General features: G+C 41.1%; 1 protein-coding gene across 1 annotated transcript in view; it reads left to right on the top strand.

Moving 5' to 3' along the window:
• Positions 1–13297, top strand: part of PHF20 (PHD finger protein 20) — a gene marked incomplete at its 5' end in the record, with an annotated part of 80934 nt that extends 67637 nt beyond the window's left edge. The window contains 5 exons of the mRNA XM_084246817.1: positions 1164–1263; positions 4118–4313; positions 9101–9506; positions 12157–12340; positions 13034–13297. Coding sequence (XP_084102943.1) covers positions 1164–1263; positions 4118–4313; positions 9101–9506; positions 12157–12340; positions 13034–13176 — 1029 coding nt within the window. The 3' untranslated portion in view covers positions 13177–13297. The remainder of the gene's footprint in view (positions 1–1163; positions 1264–4117; positions 4314–9100; positions 9507–12156; positions 12341–13033) is intronic.
• Positions 13298–14472: the final 1175 nt, after the last annotated feature.

Here is a 14472-nt window from a genome sequence, read left to right on the forward strand (position 1 = left end):
TCTATCCGACTCCAAGTGACTGAAGACTGTCTGAACTTTGAACTTTCAGTCCCTTGTCACCAGACTGGTGTTCCACCCTCAAGGTCTTGTCAGAAACCCTCTGTCCACCTTCCAGAGTTATTACCTGTTTGGTAGTTTCAATGTTTAGGGCCATGGTTTGGAACTGCTTGAAATGTCCTTGTATCTCCACTGGCTTGTGCTTTTCCCTTCACTCTCTATTCTGGACCCTTTGCCTCAGGCTTACTTACTCTAGGCCTTGTACACATCTCTCGATGCTGACTTTACTATCTGCTTCTTTCTTTACTTCTCTCCCTCTTACCCCTTCCCCCTTCTCTTTATGCCTAGGGAAAGCACTGGAACCTGGGGGTTAAAATAATAGCTTTGCTCTTAGCTAGGCTTGTGTTCTGATCCAACTTTGCCTCTCTTCAGCTGTGTGACCTTTGGTAAGATTGAGAGGAATAAATGTAAAGTGCTAGCACATGGTTTCTGCAGGCGATACAAAGTGATTAGCTTGCCCCTTAGTAGTAGTAAGAGACTGTTAGTACTGAGTGTTGGGTACTGCCATAGAGCTTTTATATATGGCCTGTTGATTCCTCATAAACAGCCCCTCAGGGCAGGTAGGAGTAGTATCACATTTTGCAGATGTGGAAACTAAAGTACAAGGAAAAGTGGCCTATGCGAAGTCACAGAGCTAAATGAATATCTGAGCCAGAGTCCAAACTCAGGTTTTTGTCATTCCAACTTAGTCTTTCTCTAAGAACCTGAACAGTTTTCCTTTTGCACCGTAAAATGATCAAAAAGGTCAGTTTATAGAAATGGGAGTGAAAACAGTCATTTTTCTGAAAATAGCATTGTTTAATAGATTATCATCTAGGTTGTCCAGTAGAGTAGCCATTAGCCTCATCTGGCTATATATCAGTTAAGATGTAGCAATTGGGACGAGGAACTGATTTTTTAACTTGATTTGTTAATGTAAAGAGCCACAGATGGCTAGTGGCTGCCATCTTGGACAGTGCAGATGTAGATGAGTGGTTGCATCCCAGCTCCTATGTAAGTCAGTTGTGCTTTCCCTTTCCTGTCTACCTCCCCTGACGGGTGGGTCTTATATTTGGATGGAGGCTACCTACTGAGTTTAATTTTTATTGCTTCTTTAATTCTAACAGTGTGAAGAGTGCCAGTGCTGGCAGCATGGGGTCTGCATGGGATTACTGGAAGAAAATGTGCCTGAGAAATACACCTGTTATGTTTGCCAAGATCCTCCAGGTAGAGATTTTTGGAGTCAGGGATCTTAACAGTATGTGGCCTTTTCCTTAGCACATCTGGCCGTGAAGCAGCCTGAGTGTTTTTGAGACTGATTTCTTCAGCATCGGCTAGACTCCACCTCCTCACCCTTGTTGCTAGTCCACCTGGTGGCCAGCTATCCTGAAAATAGCGATAAGAAAGCATGTATGAAGAGTTTCATCTAGTGGAAGGCCTTGCCTTGAGCTAGAATTTTTTTTTATTGTGATAAAAATCATTTAACATGAGATCTACCCTCTTAATAATTTTTTAAGTTACAGTACTGTTAATTGTAAGCACAATGTTTACAGCAGAGCTCTAGAACTTTTTCATCTTACAAGACTGAAACACTGTTGAAAACTACAGACTGCTTCACAAATTGGGTATTATTCTTGGCTAGGGGCACTCCAAATCTTCTGTTTCTGTTTTAGAATATATGCTGCCGGAGTGAACCTCTACTTTTGAGAGTTCATGTGGATGGGCATGTGGGCTCTGTCCTTAGCTTTTCGGGGTGATTAGAAATAGAACCTTCTGTACCCTCTGGTAGCTTTTGCCCTTCTTTGCATCGTTGCATCCTTGGAAGAGAACTGTGCCTATGAGGGGAAGAGGAAAGGTGTGACTGAGTAGAACCTAGAGCAGAGAACTAATTCCTTAGCAGGATCGGTTAGTTTCATTGTTCCATGGCAACAAGCTGGCCTATGGCTCTTGGGTACCCCTTTCCAGAAGCCTCAGGGTAAATTAAAAATCTGTGGTTCTTGTCAGATGATTCATTGGAATGGTACATCTTCTCCCTTCACAACCTGAGTGTTCTCTCCCCTTGACACTATTCCTGTGACCCCTGTATAGCTAGACAGTGTTTGAGAGCCTCTGCTTCTGTTCCTCCTTTCAGTCCTCATAGTTGAATCTGGTAGGAGTTCTTATTCCCATTTTTGGTGGAAAAAATGGATGCCCAGAGAATACAAATGACTTTCCTAATCTCATAAAGCAAATTGGAATTAGAACTGGCTTGTATGACTAAGTCCCTTGATTTTGCTGATTGACTAGGATGTGGCTGGCCACCACAGTTAATTTTCTAACACATAGGTCCACTCAGGGTGTGATGACCTCAGTTGTGACTCCTTGTCTTCTCAGCTTAGTATATTGATGGAGAGGAATCTGCCTGTTTTCCCCATTATCCTAAGGAAAGAATGTCACCAGAGAATTGGTGTGAGTCATGGAGTATTATTGAGAGTCAGGATCTTGGAGATCCTCAGTTCAACCCCAGTATTTGACAGGCAGGCAAACAAGCTCAGAAAGGGGATGACTGGTTTAAGATCATTCAGGCAGTTTGTGCCAGATAGGTGATGAGCACCAATGTCTCTGACCTTGTCTTGTAAAACAGCTAGTGCTGCTCTAAATTCTGCTGCTCAGGCCACTCCTGCAGCCGGTGCCTCTGATTTCCCACACAAAATCCCCAGGACTCTTTTAAAACTCTTAAGTCTACTTTACTGTCTCTCACTCTTTCCCTCTACTTTCCCCTTTGTGCAAATTATATACGCCTCCTTCATCAATTCCTGTGCACTTGCTGAACTCTTAGAACTCTAATTGCCAAGACTGAATACAATCCTGCTTGAATTCATAAGCACTCAATATCTGTCACATTTATAGACTGTGATTGACTTTGCAATGTCTTCGACCAAAAGTTTAACCTAACAGATTTATTATTTAAAGGTTAAAGATATTTTTAACAGAATCAAGATGCATCCCCACCATGTATCTTTGTAAAGCCAGAAAGAACCCATGGACTTCAGTAGGGATTCCCTGGGTAGTTACAGGGTTTTTATACATTTTGGGAGGTGAACAACAATCTAGTTGAAAGCTGTTTCCTGTACTTTTGGAGTAGTAAGCACTGCTAAGTCACATATGTTGTGTTTTTAGTCCTTTTTAAGGATCATTGTAATGAACAGGACCATTAAAGCTTTCCAATTTCTCTGTCATTGTAACAGATGGGAAGCAGAGATCCAGGGATGGAGAGGGGCTTGGCTGTCTATTTAGTTAGGTGATAGGTGATACACAGTCAGAGGGCGACTGTGGCTTCTTTCCATTTGATAAATCCATTCAAGATAACTTTTGCTAGACACTGGGGATATAACCAGGAACAAGATGGCTCCAAATCTTCTTTGAGTGGGGATAGTGCCAGAAACAGTTGTAAAAATTAGTTAAATAAAGAAGAACATGTTAGATAGGAATGGATAGTGTGAGGGGATAAAAGGGATCAGATAAGGAACAACTGGAGGAAATTACTGAAGAAACTCTTTAGCTTTGGGAGGTAACAGAAGGCTTCTGTGAAGAGGTGGTAAGGAGTCACTCCTGCAGAATCCTTGGGGAATAATGCCTCAGACAGAGGGGGTATAGAGCAGAGATCCTGAGACCAGTAAGAACTTGATGTGTTCCAAAAACTGACAGGAGACCACTGTAAAGATGTGGTGATGAGGGCAGGAAAGAGCTGGCCTGCTGCCTTCATCAGGCTGGAGAGCTTTGATTTTCTGTGTGTAGTCAGAGGTCATTAAGTAGGAAAGGGAATGCTGTGATTGAAATTTAGATTTCTTAGTGCCCATTCCATGTCTGTCCAGTTCTAGATGATCAGGAAATTTGCATTCCTTACTTACTACCTTCTCCCCAATACCTAGTAGAGAGCCCATCATATGGTAAGTGACAAATGAATGTTTATTGCATGGTTAAGGGAAAAAAAGACATGCCACTCTACCCTTCCAGTAGTTTGTGTGATAATTTGTATGGTATAAAGTGGTCTGGTTTTCCTTCAGACCATATGTTAACCATCTTATTGTCACTGCTTTAGGTCAGAGGCCTGGCTTCAAGTACTGGTATGACAAGGAGTGGTTGAGCAGGGGACATATGCATGGCCTGGCATTTTTAGAAGAGAATTACTCCCACCAGAATGCCAAGAAGATTGTGGCCACCCACCAGCTTCTCGGTGATGTGCAGAGAGTGATTGAGGTTCTGCATGGTCTACAACTCAAGATGAGCATCTTGCAGTAAGTGTGACACCTGCAGCTTTGGGGTAGATCTGGTTTGGGATGTTCTGTGAAGGCAGGGTAAATTTAGGAAATTGGAAAGCCACGAAATCAATGATAAGACACAAGAGTTTGAGACCTTTACTAAAAATTATCATTTACATGATAAACTTTCTTTAAAAACCAATTTTATCTGTATATAATTTATATATAATTATAATCATTTTAAGTGTTCATCGAGTTTTGACATGTGTACGCCCTTGCAACCACCCCATAGTCAAGATATGGTGTTTGTGTTTAGTTTGTTGGGTCTTTTTTGGTGTTCAGTCCTGTGTTGTTTTTAATTTTGGTAAAATATAAAATTTAGCATCTTAATCTTCTTAAGCATACAGTTCAGTAGTGTTAAGTATATTCACAGTGTAAAACCAATCTCTTTCATCTAGCAAACCTGAAACTCTCTACCCATTAAACAAATAATTCCTTTTTATTTCCCCTCCCCCCAGTCTCTGACAACCACCCTGATACTTTCTCTGTGAATTTGGTTACTGTAGGTACATCATATAGGTGGGATCCTAGTATTTGTTTTTTTGTGTGATTTATTTCATCTTCAGGTGTTATCTGTATTGTAGCCTGTGTCAGAATTGCCTTTTTTAAGAGCAAATAATAGTCCATGGTATATAATAACATATTTTATTTATTCATTCATCCTATGCATTCTTGATTAGTAAACAAAGTAAAGTTGAAAACTGCTGGAAGAGCTACCGTTGATGAGCCGGACCTCTAACGTAGTGATTGCTCAATAAATTTACCTCTTGATGTTTTTTGCTCATACAGAAAAAACAAATAATAGTCCATGGTATATAATATATTTTATTTATTCATTCATCCTATGCATTCTTGATTGGTAAACAAAGTAAAGTTGGAAACTGCTGGAAGAGCTACCGTTGATGAGCCGGACCTCTAACGTAGTGATTGCTCAATAAATTTACCTCTTGATGTTTTGCTCATACAGAAAAAACTTTAGGCCTTTTGGAGTTGGACTTCTGACTTTTAATAGCCAGAAATTTGAGGCATGAAATTGAGTTTGAGTTTCCTTTTGGGGTTGCCTTCTTTGTGTCAGATGTCCCAAATTCATTCATAAGCTCTGAGAAAGATAATGTGGTTCTTACTGGGTTTTATAACCTACCCCACTTTACCAAGAAGGGCAGCAGGGGCCTGGAGTTAGGGAGCTGCTCTCCATGGTTTCCAGGGGTAGAGCAAGAACTAGAACTTCCGTCCTGGCCCCTGTCAGGTACTTATCCTGACCTTTCTAATTGCCTCTCTTCAGCAATACCATGAATTTCCTTTTGATTTTAACACAATCTATGGCAGGGACAGTTTCTCTTTTGTGAAAATCTCTCAAGTTTTCCTATGAGCCTACCAGTAGGGGACCATTTTAGTTAAGTCATCACCATTGACAAACTAGTGCCATGCATGAGTTAGACTAACAGGCCACTCCCTGACAAGATTTCCCTCATTAGTCCTGGAGGCTTCTTGGCATCAGGCAAAATGCCAGAGCACTTTGATGGCAGGATGGTGGTCTGCTTTCTCTTGCATTCTGGTACACAAAGGCCTGGCTTCAAGTACTGATGTGACAAGGACTGGTTGAGCAGGGTACATTCATTAAAGATATTTATTGGCTTGGGTAATAGCTAAGCTGCTATAGTATATCACTGTAGCCCAGCTGAACAAAATGGGATTTTCTTTATCAAATAATATGAGGTATAGGCAGGGATCTAGGCTAGATAGGTGGCCTTTCTCCAGATCTGTCCATAGACTTGGGTTTCTTCTGTCTTACTGCTCTGGCATTCCATGGGGGGTTACCCTTATGTGCATGGTGAAAACAGTCTCACCTCTACCTCAACCCTGCTCGTGTACAGGGGGGACAGAAAAAAAGGGAAGCACAAAGAGTGTCATGGACACACCTAACTGCAGGAGAGGCTAGCCAGGTGGCCTGCTCAAACTCAGGAGTTGGGGTATAAGAGAAGAGACTGAATGCTGGGGGTAATTAGCCATCACCGTGACAATGTCTGTTGTAGTGAACTGATTCAAGTGATGACCCTGGATGTCAGGGGCTAGATATTCCCTCATATATTATAAATTGGACCATTTTACTTTATATGAACCAAATAAATTTCTTTATTAGATGCTAGAAATTGAGAAAAGTAGCAGGAACTCCTTGTGAGGTCCACCTAGGAAAAACGTCACATGATGTTTCTGATTGTAAACTGCTCTCTCTCTCTCTCTCTCTCTCTCTCTGTCTATATATATATATTTTTTTTTTCTTTTTTAAGATTTAATTAGATGGTATTCCTTCTTTTCACGGAAATGCCAGTGCTCCTGCCATGTCCCATGCGCTGGATCCTTGCCCTTCTGAATCCCTCTTTAAATCTTTTCTCCTTTATAGCAGTGACTGTCCTGGAATTAAATCTGACTTTTAACAATTCAGAAGAAGGTGCAGGGAGATCTCATTAATCATTATATATGGACAAAAGATCCTGGTTAGAGGGTGGTTGTCCTAGTATATCTATGTACATATGGATAGTGTCTGTTGTCATGGGCTCTGGATCTTCATTTTCAGAACTATTATTCCTAAGTGGCCTGGCAGTTTTATTTTCAAAGATAAACAGTAAAACTTGGAATAACTTCAGATCATCTTTCGTCATAAAAACAGTGGCATGCTTGGTTATGCATACCTTCTTTATGACTGACAGGGCTTGATAAGGAAAGGCCAGGGTCATCCCTGTGTGGAGTAGTAGCTAGGACTTTAGATCTTAGCTAGGAGGGTGAAACGGTGGGTGGATAAAGCAAAGACTTGTAATTTTCTTTCTTTTTTTTTTTTCTTTTTTCTTTTTTTTTTTTTTTTTTGTGGGACCCTTGCCGGCGGCCGGGGAACGAACCGGCGCTGCAGAAGCTGCGGGCAGCCTCGCAGCCCAGCGCTCAACCGCTGCGCCACCAGGGGAGGCCCAAAGACTTGTAATTTTCATGTAAGAAGAGGCCCATGCTATAACTTAAATGTTCTGTGTTAACAGATTTCACACTGTAGCGGATTAGAAAATCAACAGTGACTTTCATATTCCCCTACACAATTATGATTTCAAAGTTGTGTCTGGGATCTTGGGTTCCTGGGTGCCAGCTCCGATTCTATGTTGGTGGTGGCCCAGAAACCTAGGCAGCCTTAATGCTGGTTGCTTCTTTTTCTTCACCAGGGGATGGGTGGTATGGGCACTGTTGTAGTGCCAGAGCTGCAAAAGGATTGTTTTCGCCCCTAGGGTTTTATGAGATCACTCCACTCCTTTATTTTATGGCTTATTTCATTTCTGCTGGAAGACTTCAGTTAAGTGGAGAGTGTGTGTGTGTGGGGGGGGGGGTGGAGGTGGGGGTGGGTTCCCATAAAGGGAATTTGCTGGTGAGTTAAGCTTGTGTGTTCCTGCTGATCTGGTTTCAGTGTTTCTCATTTGGGGACTGGGAAGGTACTGTTAGTATTTGTATACCAGGGGGTAGTTCTTTGTGTGGGATTGTCTCAGGTATTAAGAGGATGTTTAGCATCTCTGGATTCTATGAACTACATCAGGAAGGCCCCCACACATGTCTAAACATTTCTTTGAACTGAGTTTGAGTAATACCTTCTGTATCTTTCCGTTTGTTTCCAAAGTCCCTTGTAGTGCACTGCCTCCCAGCTGTGAGCTGCTGGTAACTGATAGATGGCACTCAAGCCTTCTCTTTACTTGTAGTTTCTTTCTCCCTTCCTCCTTTCTTCCTTCCTTTCATTCAGTGAGCAATGAGCAAATATTATCATGGAAATTCTAGATGGTAAAGAAGTGTTAAAGGTGAAGTTCATCTAGACTAGCAGCTTTTAAATTTTAAAGCTATATATATCATACAGGAAGAAATACATTTTGTATCACTCTTGTATAAAACTGAAACTGGTATTTCACTAAATCTACTCTTTCTTAAAATGCACTGATATTTTCTGTTCTATTTTTCCTTTTTTTTTTTTACAATAGATTATGATCCAATAAATTAATTTAATGGCCCTCCATTGAGAAAAACTCAAATAGTGAATTATTCTGGGAAACGCTAAAGTTGTACATGGTTGTATATGTGCATACATGTGGGCAAAACCTCAGCAGATTCTCTCAGAGGAATCTGAACCAAAAAAGGATTGAAATCCCTGTTCCTTAATAAACTTTTCTCTTAAAATGTGAAAATAGAAGATTTTAGAGGAATTTTTAAAAACTTTATTACAGCCTACACATAGATGACATTTGATTCCCCCCACACTCTCCATCATTACTGCAGTTTTTTTAATGAGTGCCATTGCTTGCCAGGATTATTGTGACTCCTAATAAGGCTATTTTACTGTCACATTTGAAGAGCACTTTACCATCAAAAAGGTACTTCTATTTGAATTAATTCACTTAATCTTTATCAAAGCAGACAGATAGTTAGCCTAGTTTTATAGAGAAGGAAATGAAAATGAGGCTGATTGAATGATTTGTCTAAATTGTACTTACTGCTAATCAACAACTGAATTGAAACACAAAGTCCAGTCCCACTGTGGGAACTGACAAGTGAGTCCCACTTACTGTTTACTGTTCTCACAAATGGTAGCACTGGCTGGAACAAACAAAACTTGCTTGAAAGTGGTCTCCTCATAGACTGTGGATTTATATTACATCTTGCTTGGCAAATGGTGGTTTGTGGCCAGATGACCCAGATGGGAGCAGTTGCTCCAAAGTCCTTTTCTGTATTTGCCCTCCAAACAGAAGCAGAGAGCATCCTGATCTGCAGCTGTGGTGTCAACCTTGGAAACAGCACTCAGCAGAGGGGAGATCTCATTCCAAACATACTCATATTACTGAAACCAAGTGCAAGGAGGAAACCCCAAGCTATAGAACTTTGAATGGGGTGGTGGAGAAACCTCTGCCCCTGCCCTTGCCCCGGTCTGTGGAGGAGTCCTATATCACTAGCGAGCACTGCTACCAGAAGCCCCGCGCCTATTACCCAGCTGTGGAGCAAAAGCTAGTAGTGGAAACCCGAGGCTCTGCCCTTGATGATACGGTCAACTCCCTCCATGAGAATGGTGATGATTGCCTTACCCCACGCCTTGGCTGGCCTCTAGACCAAGACAGGAGCAGGGGGGACAGTGACCCCAAACCCAGCTCCCCAAAGGTATGTGATACTCTTGTTCTTATTTCAGTGTTTGAGTGCTGTAGGTTAGGGTTTAAAAACCTGTGGAGGATCTTTATTGTAAAATTGTGTATATTGTAAAATTGTATTTATATTTGCTTATAATAGCTGGTTTTTTTTTTTTGTTTTGTTTTGTTTTTTTTTGTTTTTTTTTTTTTTGTCAAAATGGTTGCAAGTTCAGGAGATTTCATTTAAGCCCATGGTCACTGGTTCCAGGAAACACCCACAGAATGACATTGTTATTGGGGGTGGGGATGGAGGTTGGGAAATAACAAGGAGAAAAGGACTGATTAGAGCCTGAAAAAGTGAGTTTTTTCTTTAACACAGTCAGCTTTATAATTGTACCTTAGATGCTGATTCGTAGCATGAACAAAGAAGGAATCAAGTATTTTGTTAGGCTTAGTTTTTTTATACAATTGTATGAGCTTTATTTTGACTGTTAACTTCATAGCCCAGACTTCAGAACAGTATGTTTTGGCAAAATATTTGTTGCTTGCATCAGTTTTTCCAAGAGCTACTGTCTTTTTTTTTTTTTTTTTTTTTAAATTCAAGTCATTCTCCTCTGAAACCCTCTTGTGTCATCCTCCTACTCAATGGTTCATCTTTAACTGTTCACTGTTCTCATTCTGCCCTATTCTAGGTTATCATTGAGACTTTGTATCATTTGAGAGCTTCTCTGCCCTCATCATCCTTACTTTCACAAGCCTGTGTGTTGGTATCACCAGCATTAAATGCATTGTTGCATAATGCTGAGAGGGAGATCTAGATTATAAACTCCTAAAGGGTGGGTGGGCATTGCGCATCATTCATCCTCTCCCCTTGCTGGGTAGGGCTGACAAGGACAATTTCATGCCTGGGTTCCACCACTTACTGTGAGATGCTAAACAGGTCACTTTACCTCTTCAGGTGTGTCTCCTCACCCATCTTTTTTTTTTTTCTTCACATTTTATTTAAATTTTATTTTTTATATTACCCATACAATTACAACCCCCTTATTTTGACCCCAGTCCCTCCTTTCCCCACCCCCCACCCCCCCATAGAGTATCTCTGGTTCATTGTTGTTTGTTGATTTTGATATTTTCTTTCTTATAGTTATTCTTTTTCCTGATCCCTTATTTAAGTTTTCTAGATTCCTGCTATGAGTGAGACCATCCGGTATTTTTCTTTTTCTTTCTGGCTTATTTTGCTGAGCATGATCCCTTCCAGCTCCATCCGTGTTGCTGCAAATTGCATGTGTTTATCTTTTTTGAATGCTGAGTAATATTCCATGGTGTATATGTACCACATCTTCTTGATCCAGTCATCTATTTTTGGGCATTTGGGTTGTTTCCAAAGCTTAGCTATTGTAAACAGTGCTGCTATAAACACAGGGGTGCAGGTGCTCTTTGGAATTAATGTTTCTGTGTCCTTTGGGTAAATACTTAGGAGTGGAATTGCTGGATCATATGGAAGCTCTATGTTTAGTAGGCCAAGAAATCTCCACACAGCTCTCCATAGTGGTTGGACCAGTTTGCACTCCCACCAACAGTGCAGGAGAGTTCCTTTTTCTCCACACCCTCGCCAACATTTGTTGTTGCTAGTATTTTTAATATGTGCCATTCTTACTGGTGTGAGATGGTACCTCATTGTAGTTTTGATTTGCATGTCCCTGATTACAAGTGATGTTGAACATTTTTTCATATGCCTGTTGGCCATTTCCTCTTTGGAGAAGTGTCTTTTTAGCTCTTCTGCCCATTTTTTGACTGGATTATTTTCTTTGTTTTTGTTGAGTCTCATCAGCTCTTTGTAGATTTTTTCCTCACCCATCTTTTGATGGGGCCAGTGACAGTGCCCTCTTAGTTACTGTGTAGTGTTGCTGTAAAAAGCTCTCAGCTCATTACTTTGTTTAATAAGATCTAAAAAAATACTAGTTAGAATCTGTTTCATTTCAGATGAAAGGTTGAGATCACAAACACCAAAAAGGTTTGTGATCCTGCAGACTACACAGATTTCCTAGAGGCATCTGGCACATAATAAAAGACCAGGAAATACTGGGTGTAACGAAGGCAACTAGGGTTAAAAATCTTTCATTGATGGTAGACTAATTGTACTCTGGCACTGTGTTTTTATAAACTTTAATCTATTTCATCCTCATGAACTTTTATTTTTTTTCTTATGAACCTTTAAAGTATGTTTTACTATCTCCATCTTTCCCTTGAGAGAACACAGGCTCAGAGAGGTGAATTAGCTTATCCAGGTTCACATACTCAGCAAGAGTCAAAGCTAGGACTTAAAATTAGTTTGTGTAACTCCCATGTAACTAACCCTTTTTCTACCTTTCTACTCTAGAAGTTTCTACAACATTCCTGTTCTAGTCAGATCTCAGGGCTCTGAAAACCATTCTGTGAGGCCTGCTTCAGGCCTGGGCATATTGGGCCAGTCTGTGGGAAACAACTGTGGTATCCTCTGCATCAGAGATCTGTGCTGCCCTGGGGTTGGGATATTACAACAGACATGCTTTTAGCCAATGTCCAAGATGGGGGAAAGGGAAATGTACGGACTTAGAGTATTTAAACTAAACTGGTTTCTATATAGTTGCAAACACTATATAGTGTTACTCCACCCAGTAACCTAAATGCCATTGCATCCCCAGGTGAGGGATTTTATCTCCAAAAAGGTCCTACCAGAGGAAGCCCCTGCTCGGAAACTGCTGGACAGAGGTGGAGAGGGGCTGCTGAGCTCCCAGCACCAGTGGCAGTTTAACCTGCTGACTCATGTGGAATCTCTTCAGGATGAGGTCACACATAGGATGGACTCCATTGAAAAGGAGTTGGATGGTAGGACTCTTTCTTGGCTCCTTGCCAGTTGGCAGGCACTGCCAACTTGTATTCCCAATGGCTCACAAGCTGTTTTCGGAACCCCGCAATCCTGCTCCCCAATGACAACTGTATTCTTGTCTCCTCCTCCTTTCAGCCTTACCCACTTCCATTCTCCTTTGCTTGGATAAGCCTTATTTTTAGTATTTATTGGGAACTTCTAAAGTCTCTGTGATGTCAGGGATCCTGCCTCACTTGCCCAATCCTTCTGCAAAGGAGGTACAGTAACTGGATTATGCCTGCAGGAAATGGGTGATCTGAGCAAATCTTCACCAATTTTTTGACTTAATTGAGTCAACTGAGGATTAATAGAAAAAGACTTTTATTTCAGCTTCTGATAAAACCTAAAATGCAGCCACCTTTTTATCAGTAGAAATTTAAGAACTTGACTGAGACATTTGTGTAGTAGACATTTGTATAGCCCTGGGTATTTCGCCCAGATATTAGGGTAACAGATGGTTCTGGAGGACAGGTGAGCATGATCAAGGTCAGCCTCTTTTGTAGAGAGGATGATGAGTCATTGTTGCCTGAAATGGCCCTCTCTCTTCTTCCCCCATATATGATTAGATGGGCTAAAGTGCTGAAATTCTGAGTGACATTCTTGCAGATCATGTGTTGGAATCTCACTAGGTCTTCTCTCTCTCTTCTGCCTAGTGTTGGAGAGCTGGCTGGACTACACTGGGGAACTGGAGCCCCCGGAGCCATTGGCTAGGCTTCCGCAGCTCAAGCATTGCATCAAGCAGCTGCTGACGGACCTGGGAAAGGTGCAGCAGATTGCACTCTGTTGCTCAACATGAAACTGGGCCCCCAGAAATATTGGGGGCACAATCCTGGGGCACCTGTAGGAGGAACTTCACATATTTAAATAAATAAACCTAGCATGCCGAATGCATGTGATACTGAGTGACTTCAGGGATCCGGGAAGGGGGTATGATGGACATTGAGCAAAGAGGTCATTTTGGCTGCTGGAGGGGAGGGCACTATGATCTCAAAGCCTACCAAGAAGATGGCAAATAGACTCTTGGGATTCCCTTCATCTGTGCACATCGTTGAATGGAGAGTGAGTCTTTTTGCACAAACTTCACTTGAAATCGTGCCACTGATGATAAATGGAATGAGAGCCAAAAATATTTAGTTGGAAACAGTTGTAAATTCAACTTGCAACTTATTTAATTGACTTTTCTGTCAGGTTGGGGCACTTGCCAAACCTTCTGGTTTCCGCCTGGCCTGGGTTTAGGCAGCAGGCATCATTTTCATTTTTTTCAGCTATGTGGGAATGTTGACTTTGCCATTCTGTGGAGGTGAGGAAGGAGCAGCGGCCTTGGCTACCCTCCATCTCTTTGGGACTCTTCATTTTTTTCATCACATCTCTTGCATGACATTATGCCACTGGGGACAAGTTTTATATGCTTTCACCCCAGAGTTGGCTGGGCTGTGTCTTTTGTAGCAGAGCCCACACAGCCTGTGGAGGAACTAGAATCTCTCTGTAATAAGAACATGGAAGGAATTCCAAGCTGAAGCAGGCAGGGTCTGGAACCCAAAGGACAGCATTTTCTACCCACTTATTAATAAAACAACTTCCCAGTTCTATTTAATGTTCAAGAAATGTTTCCCGAAATTTTGAACTCTTTCACTGTAAAGATTTGTTACAAAGAATGTGGTTTGGGGACTTACCTTATTTTATATTGTTGTAAAAAAACTTAAAATTCTACATGTGCCGCTTTTCTCCTTTACTGAAGGGTGTATGTTCAGTAGTTGGCATTTTCAGAGTTGTTTTAATATCCTCAATCATTTTAAATTCCTGTTTGTATAATTTTGTGAGATCAAGGTGATTATGCTGCTTAAGGTTTAGGTACAACCTATTTGTACCTTTTGAGACGATATTTTGTTACTCTTGCAGGTTACCAGTCAACAGTCAGATGTAATTACTATATTGTTATTCCTTACTCGGCAATGTTAAAGAAAACGTTCCATATTTGAGGAGTGACCCGTTTCACAGTTAGTTTTTTTTTTTGTAATTACTAAAGACAGAAATCAAAGCACAGTTGTCCATTAACATTCACAATTTAATTATGGGTTTATGAATCTGTAAT

Source organism: Talpa europaea (assembly GCF_964194135.1).
Source record: "Talpa europaea genome assembly, chromosome: 11".
Lineage (NCBI taxonomy): Eukaryota > Metazoa > Chordata > Mammalia > Eulipotyphla > Talpidae > Talpa > Talpa europaea.